This window comes from Oncorhynchus masou, chromosome 30, assembly GCF_036934945.1.
Source record: "Oncorhynchus masou masou isolate Uvic2021 chromosome 30, UVic_Omas_1.1, whole genome shotgun sequence".
Taxonomy (NCBI): Eukaryota; Metazoa; Chordata; class Actinopteri; order Salmoniformes; family Salmonidae; genus Oncorhynchus; species Oncorhynchus masou.
Genome location: NC_088241.1, coordinates 53,585,123 through 53,601,905, shown reverse-complemented (window position 1 = coordinate 53,601,905; position 16,783 = coordinate 53,585,123). Strand labels below are relative to the sequence as shown.

The 16,783-nt window shown below is 45.3% G+C and overlaps 1 protein-coding gene across 1 annotated transcript in view; it reads right to left on the bottom strand.

Annotated features, from left to right (window-relative positions):
• Window positions 1–603: 603 nt before the first annotated feature.
• The window catches only part of cntnap2a (contactin associated protein 2a), a 232,694-nt gene continuing 216,514 nt past the window's right edge, over window positions 604–16,783 (bottom strand). Inside the window, 3 exon segments of the mRNA XM_064949314.1 lie at window positions 604–2,983; window positions 3,260–3,331; window positions 3,953–4,231. Coding sequence (XP_064805386.1) covers window positions 2,781–2,983; window positions 3,260–3,331; window positions 3,953–4,231 — 554 coding nt within the window. The 3' untranslated portion in view covers window positions 604–2,780.

Below are 16,783 nucleotides of genomic sequence, written 5' to 3'. Positions count from 1 at the left end.
GAGAAATCCCATGCATTGTAATCTACACCTTGATTAGGCTGATAGAAATCCAAATGATTTTGTTTAATGAATGTCAATTTGAGTGTCATTATTTCCATATAACACGAGTGGGATGGGTGTGGCTTTGTGACAATGATTAAGAGCAGCTGCTCATCAACTTGACAGCTCCAACTTAGTTAATATGGAGGACATGATCTGAATAATGTTGCCTACTTAACTGCAGATGAAGTCAGGAGAAAAAGTGTTGTTTCATATCTGACCTACTTTACTTATTAACAAACCTGTAAAATGATGACTCAGCATTCTCTCACCCCTACCTCCCTCAAACATTTTCTCTCTCTCTCACACCCCTCCCTCCCTCAAACATTTTCTCCCTCTCTCTCTACCACCCCCTCCCCCTCCCTCAAACATTTTCTCCTCTCTCTCCCTCAAACATGTTCTCCCTCTCTCTCTCACCCCCCTCCCACCCTCAAACATTTTCTCCCTCTCTCTCTACCACCCCCTCTCCCTCCCTCAAACATGTTCTCTCTGACAAACACACATACCCAACATTGTGCCATCATTGACAAGGTCCCCACCAGATGAATACACAGTAGCCCTGGATCTAAATACGGTCTTTATTGAACTGTACAGAGCTGGACGCAAGACTGAGATGACTGACAGTAGCCTGGTGGCTAGATGTGGCATGACAACAAACATGAGATGGCTAAACCCACCAACAGACATATCTATTGGTGACGGCTGACGGCCTTGTCTAGGTGCTTTTAGTCTCCGTCTTCTCTGTGTGGGTTATGGTGTCCTTAGTGTGGAATTTTCCGAGACGATATACAAACATTTCACAACATTTTATAAAGCAATACAGAAAAAAAGAACAAAGAAAAATTAACCATGACAACAAGCTACAAAAATGGCAGTCATGACATCATCACACTGTATCCGGGTAACACCGGTATGAAGTAAACATTTGGAACGACTGATAGACATGATCAATAAATATGTACATGTCTAAAAAAAGAAAGAAAATGACTGGCGCTGACATGGGTCTGTCTCTACCACTACGGTGCTGTGGGACCGCGTTGTGTCGCCAAAAGGAAGGATCGTGGCTGACTCCTGAAGGCACGGTGGGTTAAACCATTAAACACTGTATGACCAACCCTCACGCTCTACCACAAAGCCTTGTCCTATGGAACGCAGGCTACACCCCTCTATGCCACCGACCCTGTCGACACGCAAACACAACACTTTCAACATAAGGTAAGATGTCGAGCCTTCTCTCGTTCTCATTGTGTCTCACGAGACAAACTCTCGGTATTGGAAGTTTCATGAGCGATCGAATTGATCAATCTTGGAAAACAAACATGAGAACATAAGACTGAAGTGTTTGGCAACAGAATACACACTGAAAGTTCCAGAGTTCAAAAGTTCACTCACAGGAAGGAAAGAAAGCCATCTGCCACGCAGCGTGTTTATCTATGTTTTCCACATCATGCTTTGAGACATTCCTCTCCAGTCATCGATGAGAAGGAATTCTCATTGATACAATCTAACGTCATAATTAAATTAAAGTAAACTTCTCTCTCATACCTGTGCTATGCTTAGAAATATTACATATACTATCTGAAATGTCTTGTAAATGTAGAGTACCAATGTCGCTGAACAAATAAACATATTCAAATATAAATAAAATATATTTATAAATAAAACCTATTTACAGCATGACTTTTGACATCCATGTTTCTGTAATGACACATGGAGGGACTGGTTTGTGGGGTGTATATGGAAAATGAACATGTAAGCGTGACCAACAGAAATGTTAAACTTAGAAACAGATGATTTAACATAATCTGTCAGATCTCAGTTTAAAGCGGCAATCAGCAGTAGAAATAAACACAAAGTGTCCCCTGTCCGTTTCCGTAAATAGCTGAGGGATGGGGATGGAGAAACTCTCAAATTCATACACAGAGCTATGAATGCAAGGACTGACCATCCATGATATCAACATTATAGTTATAATCATGTTTTGAGGCTATATAGTGTTTGTTTACATTTACTTTGCTTTCAAACATTGGAGTAAAACAAGCTCATATTTCAGGTTCTGATTGGGTACGACAGTTGAACTAAGCTCATGAGACATTTATAAGTTACATTCTTCAAGAATCAATGGGTAGATATAATGAATTTATAAGTCCAATAATGGATGTAGCAACTCCTGATTGCCCCTTTAAAAAACAAACAAGTCTGTGCTAGTGTATGATCCAGCGGCTATTAGGATCATTAATATACAGAGGTCAAATACATAAGTCAAATAACTTGAGCCGTGGTAATTGAGTTTGATTTAGTTTGGTACAATGGAGACAAGAGAATAGTCCCAAAAGTGCAAACTCCAAGCTGAATCAATTACATTTTGATGTACTTGAGATATGTATTTGATCCAGATGTGTTATTATATATCTATTATGTATTCAAAGGACTCCTGACAACTCCCAAATACAATACAAAGAAGGACTCATCAGTTATTATGTACAGATTTAGTCTCTCAACGCAACGTTCCAATAGACTCTCTTCTCTCTTCTGCTTTTATGAAAAAAAATCTGATTTCTGTACACCATTTTTACCCACTTCCACCCCCTCCTCCATTCAGTAGGGACACTATTGGATGACATCTCTCTCCATCTCTCCTGTGATTGGTCAATAGATGAAACTCCCACTCTCCAATTCTCATGTGATTGTTGGTTAGATACACAGCCACCCCTTCTCTCTCTCTGTCTTTCTATTGGCAGTTAGATGAACCACTCTTTCTTTGATTCGTCGATGGTCTCTGGGTTGGGGTCGGTGCCGATGATGGTGGTGTCAGCTGATTCGCCACTGGCTGGCTCCGCCGCTTTCGACTCATTGGTGTGGTAGGAGCCCTTGTGACGGAACATGTAGCGAATCAGGAACGCCAGCGTGCACAGGATGGTGAAGATCACCACGGCAATGATACCTGGGGGCGGAGGTATAGAAGTACTTTTAGAAGTACATGTCATTTTATAAGAAAGAATATTGATATGGCCAGTTGAGGTCAGAGAACCAATTTATAGAAGCAAATTTGTAATACATTTGTTGACATCATGTATGGGAGAGACATTTGGAGACACTTATCTGCAGCGGAGGCGAATGAATGCCAAGAGATCAAGATCACATCTGGACCTGGCAGAGAGTCATGTCTCTGTGGTACACCTCTTTAAAGATAACAGATATGTGAATATGTGGAACATACCTCCTATAATAGCTGAGTTCCTGTTGACTCCATCTGGGATCACTCTCTCTTCATTAAATGGGAACTCTGCACCTGGAGACACACAGAGACAGGAAATACAGATCACATTAGCCATACACACACACATACACACGATCGGACATGCACACACGTGCATGTGCACAGACCACTGTCATTCAACTTTAATGAATCCACACCAGGCCAAGCTGTCCAGTCTCCCACTAATTGGCTTTTATCCCTCCCGATGGAGAAATCTGTCAGATAGACGAGTGGAGAGAGAAAGCGAGAGAGAGAGGGAGAAGAGAGAGAAAGAAAGAGAAAGAGGTGACAGGGATTGGAGAAAGGCAAGAGAGAGTGGGTAGATGAGAAAGTCTGAGGGGCAACAGAAATCTGGAGAGAGGAGACGATAGAGAGAAAGAGAGAAGAGAGAGAGAGAGAGAGAGAGAGAGAGAGAGAAGAATAGGAGTAAGAAGAGACCGTGAGACAGATGAATCTGCTCTGTCAGTTTTGCTTCTGGCTCCTGGATCAATAGATGTGATCGACCAGAAACAGAGACAGAGACAGACAAGTAGAGACAACCATTCCACTGGATCACAAGGAAGACTGCAGCACCCACAATATGATAATGTATGTGTGGTGTTGTGTGCCTGCTTTTCCTGCAGAAATGTTTGTATGTGTGTGTGGGTATCGTACCTGAGTCCAGGCGCCAAGGATCGGTGGCAGCAGACATTGGTGGGATGGTGAGAGGCGAGGCTCCACAGTTAGATTCTACCAGCTTACCCTGGTAGGACACTGGCACAGACTGTCTGTCTGTCGGTTGGTCTGGATGTCTGTCTATCGGTCTGTCTGCTACAAGGTTTCTTAGGGCTGTTTTCAGGGGTGTGACTCCGTTGAACTGGACGCGTGACAGACAGCCTATGAACCCTGGAGTGTTATAACGCTCTATAAGCGCTGGGTCTATCACGCTGGTCTCTGAGGAGAAAAAGAGAGAGAGAAACAGAGCGAGAGTCAGATAGTGGTTTGAGTTTTAACAAGATTCTATTATACGATACAAAACTTTAAGGCAGCACTCAGTATTAATAGTCCAAAGCAGAAGGCTGAGAAATGAGGAGAGGAAGGAAATGTACATAATCAGCACTTATATTTCCAGCAAACCAACTGCAGCAGAGTGTACAGTAAGCCACCGGCCACAGCACTTTCTTCCTACCAGCTATCAGACACCTGCATCAGCACATTTACAGGGAAATCATCAAGACATCACCACCATGGGATACAACTCGCGCACGCACGCACGCACGCACACACACACACACACACACACACACACACACACACACACACACACACACACACACACACACACACACACACACACACACACACACACACACACACACACACACACACACACACACGCACACACAAACGCACACACACACACACGCACACGCACACGCACACACACACACACACACACACACACGAACAAAGTCATTAGAATGTGTGAGCAGGTTTTTAAATCAGTTGCAATGACTAATCTTCCCTGCTGTTAGAGACAGGAAAGAAGGGGAGGAAGAGAGAGAGACAGAGCGAGAGAGAAAGACAGACAGACAGACAGACAGACAGACAGACAGACAGACAGACAGACAGACAGAAGAGCTGGTTTGCAGTACCTTTTTTGGAAAGTAGTACCTATTCAGTATGTTAATTGGGACAGAAGAGCCCGTACACTTAAGATTCTCAGAAGGAGACATAAGACTTAAGAGCTAGTGTAGCCTGAACCTTTAAACACACCTTCTTCAAGGAAAGAAGAAGACACGTTATATACAAAAAACAGAGCAACAAGGGACACAAGCCAAAGGAGTAGTCCAAGAAACCATCCAACTCAGAGGAGAGGAAAAGAGCAACAAGAAAGGAGACACAGCCATCAGCAGGCAACAAGATCAAGGAATCCACTCAGGACCAGAGAATACAAGGCCATCTCTTCTCCTTTGTTCTGCTCGATGTGGCCTAGCCAATTGTCAAAGACTTTGCCCACAAACTGAGTGCAACACTCTTAATATTCACACACACGGAGGTCTCTCTTCTCGTCTTTCATTCTATTTCATTCTACATGATCACTCTCATTATGTTTGCAAATATTTTGATTAGCATTATTAAGTGTTGATTGTATAAAGAACTTGTGTTTGTCTTGTTATTCTGGTAAAAAGCTCCAATTGATTCTCAAAGAATTAATAATTATTACTAAAATAACTCATAAGTCAGTTCTTAGAGGACCATTTCGTCCATAACTGGACTGGGGCTCATTAATAATATCATAGTAAGAAGTGTATACACTACCTTACATGGGCTTATACTGTGTGTATGTACTGCTGGGCCCTTTGGCCACACACCCTGAACAGGAAAAACACAGGACCCAAGTTAGAGTCTGTAGAATAGGGCCAGGAGGTTTTACGGTCAGTCAGGGAAAACGGCTAACATTACAATAACACACAAACTCCCATCACTCTTTTCTACTATCTTTCTCCACCTCCCTGCTCCTTTCACCTTCTCTGTCTCTCTCCCGTCTCCGTCTCTCTCTTTTCATCTTTAATCCCCCCCTTCTCTTCCTTGCTTTCTCTCGCTTTATATTTCTATTATTTTTGTTGTGCATCCGCCGGTGGAGAGCTTTGAGTGTTTTGAAAAGTTTTCAACAGATCAAATGTATTGTCATTACTCTTTCTCTCTCTCTGTGTCTCTCGTTCCACTCCTCCTCCTCAGGCTTCAAAGAATGGAGGAGGTTCAAACGCAACGTTAACACAGAGGGGGGGAAATGCAGCAGAAAAACAGACTAACAACCTCAAACACACAGAATATTGAGTGTGTGTGTGTGTGTGTGTTTGTCTGTGCTTGTGTGTGTGTGTAACTGGATCTCCTACAGACCCAAGATACCAGATTTCTCTCTGTGGCGATCATGTTTGACAGATTCAGGCTAGGTATCAGAATATGTTGTGTGTGTGTGTGTCTCTGTGTAACTGGATCTCCTACAGACACAAGATACCAGATTTCTCTCTGTGGCGATCATGTTTGACAGATTCAGGCTAGGTATCAGAATGTGTTGTGTGTGTTTAGTGTGTGTGTGTTTAGTGTGTGTGTGTGTAACTGGACCTCCTACAGACACGAGATATACAGATTCAGGCGATGTATCAGAGTGTGTTCAGATCTAAGGCACTGTCCAGAGCTGACAGATTAATGAGCCTTTGGTCATCCGTTCCAATCCCACAATGCACTGCATGGGTGGGGAAACGCTTTGATATCAGGTCACTGCTGATGGCCCTGTCAAAGGAGCTACATACACCACACACAGACACACACACACCACACAGACTTACACACACACACACACACACACACACACACACACACACACACACACACACACAGACACACAGACACACACACACACACACACACCTTGTTTAGGAGAGATAACGTGCTGCTTGAGAGGAAGCTTATGGAGATACTGCCTGTCCAGGGTGTGTGTATGTGTGTGTGTGTGTTTTCGCTTGTGCATGTGTTGCTTCACTGCCTCAGAATAAGCACTGATAACATTCTCATGAATATACAATGAATATGAGTATGATTCCCCTCTTTTCATGATCTGCTTGTATTACTAAACATGTGTTCTCCCTCTCTCTTCTGCCTCTCTCTTCTCTCTCTCTCAGCAATATTACTGAGCATATGCACGTCTCTCAGAGAGTGGACTTGAATACTAATAAGATACTGATATAACACTTAAAGGCTCAGGCTGGTCCACTAATAGGCTGGTCCCAGGTATTAAGCTTTGCCATACAGGCTTGTCTTGGCATAATCAACAAGACAGACAGACAGAAATACTGACTGACGGACAGACGATCAGACAGACAGACAGACAGACAGACAGACAGACTGACGGTCAGACAGACAGACAGACGGTCAGCCAGACGGACAGCCAGACAGACGGACAGCCAGACAGACGGAGATGGACAGCCAGACAGACGGCCAGATGGACAGCCAGACAGATGGTCAGACAGACAGACAGACAGACAGACAGACGGACAGACAGACAGCCAGCCAGACAGACGGTCAGACAGACAGACGGACAGACAGACATATGGTGAGACGGACAGACAGACAGACGGTCAGACAGACAGACAGACAGACGGACAGATGGTGAGACGGACAGACAGACAGACGGTCAGACAGACAGACAGACCGACGGACAGACAGACATATGGTCGGACAGACAGACAGACAGACAGACAGACAGGAGTTGGCTGAGGCCCAAAAAGATTGAACCATGCTCATCATACTCTTACAATGTGACACAAACATGATTGTGCCTGTGGACCAGCCTGTTGCTAACAGCCCTTCTAGGCTTAGCTCTCCAGTTCCCCCGACCTGTAACTCCTCCAGTTCCCCCCGACCTGTAACTCCTCCAGTTCCCCCGACTCCTCCAGTCCCCCCGAGACTCCTCCAGTTCCCCCAGACCTGTAACTCCTCCAGTTCCCCCGACCTGTAACTCCTCCAGTTCCCCCGACCTGACATCCTCCAGTCCCCCCGACCTGTAACTCCTCCAGTTCCCCCAGACCTGTAACTCCTCCAGTTCCCCCGATCTGTAACTCCTCCAGTTCCCCCCGACCTGTAACTCCTGCCAGTCCCCCCGACCTGTAACTCCTCCAGTTCCCCCAAACCTGTAACTCCTGTAACCAGTTCCCCCCGACCTGTAACTCCTCCAGTTCCCCCGACCTGTAACTCCTCCAGTTCCCCCCGACCTGTAACTCCTCCAGTTCCCCCGACCTGTAACTCCTCCAGTTCCCCCTGACCTGTAACTCCTCCAGTTCCCCCGACCTGTAACTCCTCCAGTTCCCCCCGACCTGTAACTCCTCCAGTTCCCCCGACCTGTAACTCCTCCAGTTCCCCCCGACCTGTAACTCCTCCAGTTCCCCCTGACCTGTAACTCCTCCCCCCGACCTGTAACTCCTCCAGTCCCTGTAACTCCTCCAGTTCCCCCGACCTGTAACTCCTCCAGTTCCCCCGACCTGTAACTCCTCCAGTTCCCCCGACCTGTAACTCCTCCAGTTCCCCCGACCTGTAACTCCTCCAGTTCCCCCGACCTGTAACTCCTCCAGTTCCCCCCGACCTGTAACTCCTCCAGTTCCCCCCGACCTGTAACTCCTCCAGTTCCCCCCGACCTGTAACTCCTCCAGTTCCCCCGTACCTGTAACTCCTCCAGTTCCCCCCTGAGTTCCCCCGACCTGTAACTCCTCCAGTTCCCCCCGACCTGTAACTCCTCCAGTTCCCCCCGACCTGTAACTCCTCCAGTTCCCCCGACCTGTAACTCCTCCAGTTCCCCCGACCTGTAACTCCTCCAGTTCCCCCCGACCTGACCTGTAACTCCTCCAGTTCCCCCCGACCTGTAACTCCTCCAGTTCCCCCCGACCTGTAACTCCTCCAGTTCCCCCCGACCTGTAACTCCTCCAGTTCCCCCCGACCTGTAACTCCTCCAGTTCCCCCGACCTGTAACTCCTCCAGTTCCCCCCGACCTGTAACTCCTCCAGTTCCCCCCGACCTGTAACTCCTCCAGTTCCCCCCGACCTGTAACTCCTCCAGTTCCCCCCGACCTGTAACTCCTCCAGTTCCCCCCGACCTGTAACTCCTCCAGTTCCCCCGACCTGTAACTCCTCCAGTTCCCCCCGACCTGTAACTCCTCCAGTTCCCCCGACCTGTAACTCCTCCAGTTCCCCCAGACCTGTAACTCCTCCAGTTCCCCCGACCTGTAACTCCTCCAGTTCCCCCGACCTGTAACTCCTCCAGTTCCCCCGACCTGTAACTCCTCCAGTTCCCCCGACCTGTAACTCCTCCAGTTCCCCCCGACCTGTAACTCCTCCAGTTCCCCCGACCTGTAACTCCTCCAGTTCCCCCGACCTGTAACTCCTCCAGTTCCCCCGACCTGTAACTCCTCCAGTTCCCCCCGACCTGTAACTCCTCCAGTCCCCCCGACCTGTAACTCCTCCAGTCCCCCGACCTGTAACTCCTCCAGTTCCCCCGACCTGTAACTCCTCCAGTTCCCCCGACCTGTAACTCCTCCAGTTCCCCCCGACCTGTAACTCCTCCAGTTCCCCCGACCTGTAACTCCTCCAGTTCCCCCGACCTGTAACTCCTCCAGTTCCCCCGACCTGTAACTCCTCCAGTTCCCCAGTCCCGACCTGTAACTCCTCCAGTTCCCCCGACCTGTAACTCCTCCAGTTCCCCCGACCTGTAACTCCTCCAGTTCCCCCGACCTGTAACTCCTCCAGTCCCCCCGACCTGTAACTCCTCCAGTTCCCCCGACCTGTAACTCCTCCAGTCCCGACCTGTAACTCCTCCAGTTCCCCCGACCTGTAACTCCTCCAGTCCCCCCGACCTGTAACTCCTCCAGTCCCGACCTGTAACTCCTCCAGTCCCCCCGACCTGTAACTCCTCCAGTTCCCCCGACCTGTAACTCCTCCAGTCCCGACCTGTAACTCCTCCAGTTCCCCCGACCTGTAACTTCTGTTACGGCTGAATGTAGATGACTGTTCTATTTCAGTAATGACACCAGCACAATGCACCAGATCTACGTCATACACACCAGTGGAGGCTGCTGCGGGGAGGACGGCTCATAATACTGGCTGGAACGGAGCCAATGGAATGGCATCAAACAAATGGAAACCATGTGATACCATTCCACCTATTCCGCTCCAGCCACTACCACGAGCTTGTTCTCCCCAATTAAGGTGCCACCAACCTCCTGTGATACACACCAGTTGGTTGGTCCCTTTGGTCCAATGAGAATTGATAAAAAGGTATTGGGAGGGACTGCGAATACAAGAGCTGACCGGAGCTGTTATTGGGTGAGAAATGAGGGATGATGGGGGAAAGGGGGGTAAGAGGGAGGGAGCGATTGGTTGAGGATGAGGAGAAGGACAGGTAGAGGGAGGACAAAGGTGGAGAGAAAGGGATGTGAGTGGTTGATAGAAAGGGGGGAGAGGGGACAGTGAGAGGGGAAAAGGGGTGATGAGAGAAGCACTTAAATGGTGGGACAACCAGAGGAGAGAAAGGGTGAAAGGGTCAAACAGGGTTACCATGGCAACAAATGGAAGCTTATGGCAGAACGAGAGAGTAAGAGAGACCGAGAGAAAAAGAGAAAGGGGATGAGAGGGATGGAGAGAGAGAGACTAAAAGGAGGATTGGTAATAACGAGAAACAAAATTACCCTAGCTGTGTTCGTATACCCATACTAACCTACTGTATACTACATACTTAATGAGTATATACTACATAATATTTTCTATTAATTCTATTCTATTATTTCTATTCATTTTAGTATACTGAAAACAAACAGTATGTTTTCAGTTGAGTGTACTAGCTCTCAGCCCGTCTACCGGAACTTGATAGACATTTTACGACTTCGGGTGTGTTCTTAAATTCAATCTGGAGTGCCAGAGTACGCTCATACATTCAGAGCATTGTCAGACTGTCCATTTGTAAATCAAGAGTGTTTCGCTCTCTCAGCACACACTGGAAGCTCGGGCCAGGGAGTAGGGTTGATTTCAGCGTTCTAACGCAGTCAAGTGCCCAAGCTTCCAGACACAAATGAGAGAACACCTCCCTCTGGCCATTTGACTCGCCCTAGCAGAGCTGGTTAGGCAGTTTTCATGTTATCCAGAGCGTTGGTGACTGTAACTGTGCTGCTGGCAACAATTTAATTACGCTTTTTTGCCCATGTTTACTGACACCAGCATATTCAACGGGTGTTGAGCGCTCGTAAATTCATTATTCTGCGCTCTGGTACACAGACCAGAGTGCTCTGAAATCGGAGTAGATAACCGGAGCGAATTTACGAAAGCACCCGAATGTCCATTGAGAACGCCCAACGACTATATCATTAGCTAAGCTAAGAATGAGGGGCATAATCAAGTCAATAAATGCTGGGTAGTTACTGTAGTTAGATATCATATAGTTGATATACTGGCAAGTTTGATGTATAAGTAGCCAACTAACGTTAGGTAGCTAGCTAACAACATACAGGTACATACTGCTGTGATGATATGCTATGTGGTTCGTAAGGAAAGCGTAGCTAACAAATTGTCAGCCATTATAACATGTATGGTAACATATTTGAAAAGTCATTACTTTATTACATTGCTCACCATTTTCTTAAAATTCGTCATAACTAGTTAAAGCAATGAATTTGTATCCGCTGTCGTTGTACTTTGACTGCACATTTTCCGCCATTTTCTTCAAATTTCGAAACGACGTGAAGCCACGCCCATTTCCTGAGGAATTGCATTGTGGGCCCTAATGTACAAAAATACTTCATATTTTGGTGAATTTAGTACGACAACCGGGAACTTTTGACTAACTATATCCATACTATGACCAATAAGCATACTACATACTCAATTCACCTCACAAATTATATGGTTATTGCAGTTAGTATGAGTAATCGAACACAGCGCCTTTCTATACTAACCCTTGATGAGTAACACACACACACGCACGCACACAGCCAGTCATGCTCTCACACAATAGAGTGTAACAGACATACCACAGCCTCAAAGAGAACAGAGAGATGCTGCTAAAGCACACTGATCAGGGAGAGAGAGAAACAGTGAGAAAGGGGAAAAGAGAGAAGGCTAAAGAGAGGAGATGGATGAATGTAATGTCTAGGAGGCGGTAACTGCACCTGTCCTTGTAATGCCCTCCTACTGCAGTCTACCTGCCTATACACACACACAACTTACACACCCCTGGGAATATGCAAGGACACACATGCACGCACGCGCAAACACGCAGACACACACACACACACACACACACGCACACACACACACACACACACACACACACACACACACACACACACACACACACACAAAACACACACACACACACACACACACACACACACACACACACACACACACACACACACACACACACACACACACACACACACATCACCCATATACAACACACACAGCGTCTTCTTCAATATAGAAAGCTTACATGCTAGTCTTACTTCAACTTCCTTATAAATACACACATGGGCACACACTGCCAGTATAAGGCATACAAAACTCCCACCACAGAAGATCCTAACCCAGCTATGCACTATACTGTACCATGACGAAAATAAATTGCAAACAATACCAACGAGAGAATTACCAGACAAATAAAATAAGATTCAAAAACACATTTCAATCAAACCCAATTGAAATTAAATTAATTCAATCAAATTAAAAAATGTCTCTCTCTCTCAAGCACGTATGTTCACACGTATGCGCGCACGCGCGCACACACACACACTTCTATTTTTCTTGTAGATGAAGGTAACATTACCTGTCAGACTTCTAGTCAGTGTATCTTTGTAGACCCGGTTTCTTTTGTTTAGTTTTTTCTCTCTGACCGAGATCACTGCTGCAGGCGAGTGGTTCTCCTAGCCTTGTTTCCCAGATGTACTTGTTTTCTCTCTCTGCAGTGTCTGTCGTGCTCTCACTGTGCAGCACAGTCCCACCCCCATTCACACACAGAGCCAAGGGAAAGCCTGGTGTCTGGATTGTTGTAGATGTGGATCAGGAATCCATAGTGTACTAGCCATAGACACATCCACAGGAGGATATGAGAAAAAAGGCAAAAAAGCAGATTGTGACCTCATCCACACACACACACACACACACACACACACACACACACACACACACACACACACACACACACACACACACACACACACACACACACTGAGAGAGAACAGAGTGCTATATAAAACAGATATATCAGTATTAGAAGACACACACACAGAACACACACACACTGCCTCAGCAGACACACAGAGATTATATAGACTACAGAACACACTGCCTCAGCAGACACACACTACAGAACACACTGCCTCAGCAGACACAGAGATGCTATAGACTACAGAACACACTGCCTCATCAGAGATTATATAGACTAGAACACACAGCAGACACACAGAGGTTATATAGACTACAGAACACACTGCCTCAGCAGACACACAGAGATTATATAGACTACAGAACACACTGCCTCAGCAGACACACAGAGATTATATAGACTACAGAACACACTGCATCAGCAGACACACAGAGATTATATAGACTACAGAACACACTGCCTCAGCAGACACACAGAGATTATATAGACTACAGAACACACTGCCTCAGCAGACACACAGAGATTACTATAGACTACAGAACACACTGCCTCAGCAGACACACAGAGATTATATAGCACACACAGAGATACTACTGAACACACTGCCTCAGCAGACACACAGAGATTATATAGACTACTGAACACACTGCTTCAGCAGACACACAGAGATTATATAGACTACAGAACACACTGCCTCAGCAGACACACAGAGATTATATAGACTACAGAACACACTGCCTCAGCAGACACACAGAGATTATATAGACTACAGAACACACTGCCTCAGCAGACACACAGAGATGATATAGACTACAGAACACACTGCCTCAGCAGACACACAGAGATTATATAGACTACAGAACACACTGCCTCAGCAGACACACAGAGATGATATAGACTACAGAACACACTGCCTCAGCAGACACACAGAGATTATATAGACTACAGAACACACTGCCTCAGCAGACACACAGAGATTATATAGACTACAGAACACACTGCCTCAGCAGACACACAGAGATTATATAGACTACAGAACACACTGCCTCAGCAGACACACAGAGATTATATAGACTACAGAACACACTGCCTCAGCAGACACACAGAGATTATATAGACTACAGAACACACTGCATCAGCAGACACACAGAGATTATATAGACTACAGAACACACTGCATCAGCAGACACACAGAGATGATATAGACTACAGAACACACTGCCTCAGCAGACACACAGAGATTATATAGACTACAGAACACACTGCCTCAGCAGACACACAGAGATTATATAGACTACAGAACACACTGCCTCAGCAGACACACAGAGATTATATAGACTACAGAACACACTGCCTCAGCAGACACACAGAGATTATATAGACTACAGAACACACTGCCTCAGCAGACACACAGAGATTATATAGACTACAGAACACACTGCCTCAGCAGACACACAGAGATTATATAGACTACTGAACACACTGCCTCAGCAGACACACAGATATAAACATCACCATCCATTATCAAAATAATTACCTTTAAGGAAATGTCTATTTCAAGCACAGTCTATACAGTACCAGTCAAAAGTTTGGACACACTCATTCAAGGGTTTTTCTTTATTTTTACTATTTTCTACATTGTAGAATAATAGCAAATACATCAACATGATGAAATAACACATATGGAATCATGTAGTAACCAAAAAAGTGTTAAACAAATCAAAATATATTTTAGATTCTTCAAAGAAGCCACCCTTTCCCTTGATGACAGCTTTGAACACTTATGGCATTCTCTCAACCAGCTTCACCTGGAATGCTTTTCCAACAGTTTTGAAGGAGGCCAGGTCATCTGATGCAACACTCGATCACTCTCCTTCTTGGTCAAATAGCCCTTACACAGCCTGGAGGTGTGTTGGGTCATTGTCCTGTTGAAAAACAGATGATCGACCCACTAAGCGCAAACCAGATGGGATGGCGTATCGCTGCAGAAAGCTGTGGTAGTCATGCTGGTTAAGTGTGCCTTGAATTAAAAATAAATCACTGACAGTGTCACCAGCAAAGCACCCCCACACCATCACACCTCCTCATCCATGCTTCACGGTGGGAAACACACATGCAGAGATCATCCGTTCACCTACTCTGAGTCTCACAAAGACACGGCGGATGGAACCAAAAAAATCGCTAATTTGGACTCCTCAGACCAAAGAACATATTTTCACCGGTCTAATGTCCATTGCTCGTGTTTCTTGGCCCAAGCTTGTCTCTTATTCTTATTGGTGTCCTTTAGTAATGGTTTCTTTGAAGCAATTCGACCACGAAGGCCTGATTCACGCAGTCTCCTCTGAACAGTTGAAGTTGAGATGTGTCTGTTACTGAACTCTGTGAAGCATTTATTTGGGCTGAAATTTCTGATGTGCCGTTAACTGTAATTAACCTATCCTGTGTCGGTCTTCAACAAAATCCAGTTTCATCATCGTGCTCAATGGTTTTTGCGACTACACTTGAAAAACTTTCAAAGTCCTTGAAATGTTTTGTATTGACTGACCTTCATGTCTAAAAGTAATGATGGACTGTGGTTTCTCTATGCGTATTTTAGCTATTCTTGGCATAATATGGACTTGGTCCTTTACCAAATCAGGGCTATCTTCTGTACACCCCCTACCTTGTAACAAAACAACTGATTGGCTGAAACGCATTAAGATGGAAAGAAATTCTACAAATTAACTTTTAACAAGGCACACCTGTTAATTGAAATGCATTCCAGGTGACTACCTCATGAAGCTGGTTGAGAAAATGCCATGAGGGTGCAAAGCTGTCATCAAGGCAAAGGATGGTTACTTTGAAAAATCTCAAATATAAAATATTTTTTGATTTGTTTAACACTTTAGTGGTTACTACATGATTCCATGATTGCTATTTCATAGTTTTGATGTAAAAATAGTTAAAAAAAAATAGTAAAATAAAGAAAAACCCTGGAATGAGGAGGTGTGTCCAAACATTTGACTAGTAGTGTATATCAGAAGATATCCAACAGTTCTCTGTTTTAAAAAACTTCTTATGGCTGCAGTGGCAGTATTGAGTAGCTTGGATGAAAGGTGCCCATAGGTGCCCAGAATAAACAGCCTGCTCCTCAGACCCAGTTGCTAATATATGCATATTAGTATTAGTATTGGATAGAAAACACTCTGAAGTTTCTAAAACTGTTTGTCTGTGAGTATAACAGAACTCATATGGCAGGCAAAAACCTGAGAAGAAATCCAAACAGGAAGTGAGAAATCTGAGGTTGGTCAATTTTCAACCCAGCCCCTATTGAATTCACAGTGGGATATGGATGAAGTTGCACTTCCTAGGGCTTCCACTCAACCGTCTTTAGAAACTTGAATGAGGCTTCTACTGTGTTGTGGGGCTCAATGGGAGCTGAATGAGCCAGGTGTCTGGCAGAGAGCCAGGTCCTGGTCACGCGCAATTCACATGATAGCGACCTGTGTTCCATGGCTTCTCTACACACAAAGTATTTCTCTGGTTGGAACTTTATTGAAGATTTATGATAACAACACCTTAAAGATTGATTCTATACTTCGTTTGACAAGTTTCTTCGACCTGTAATATAACTTTCTGAAGTTTTCGTCCGACGTTCAGATGGACCTGCACGAGCGTCTGGATTTGTGTACTAAATGCGCTAACTAAAGTAGCTACTTGGACATAAATAATGGACATTATCGAACAAATCAAGCATTTATTGTGGAACTAGGATTCCTGGGAGTGCATTCTGATGAAGATCATCAAAGGTAAGGGAATATT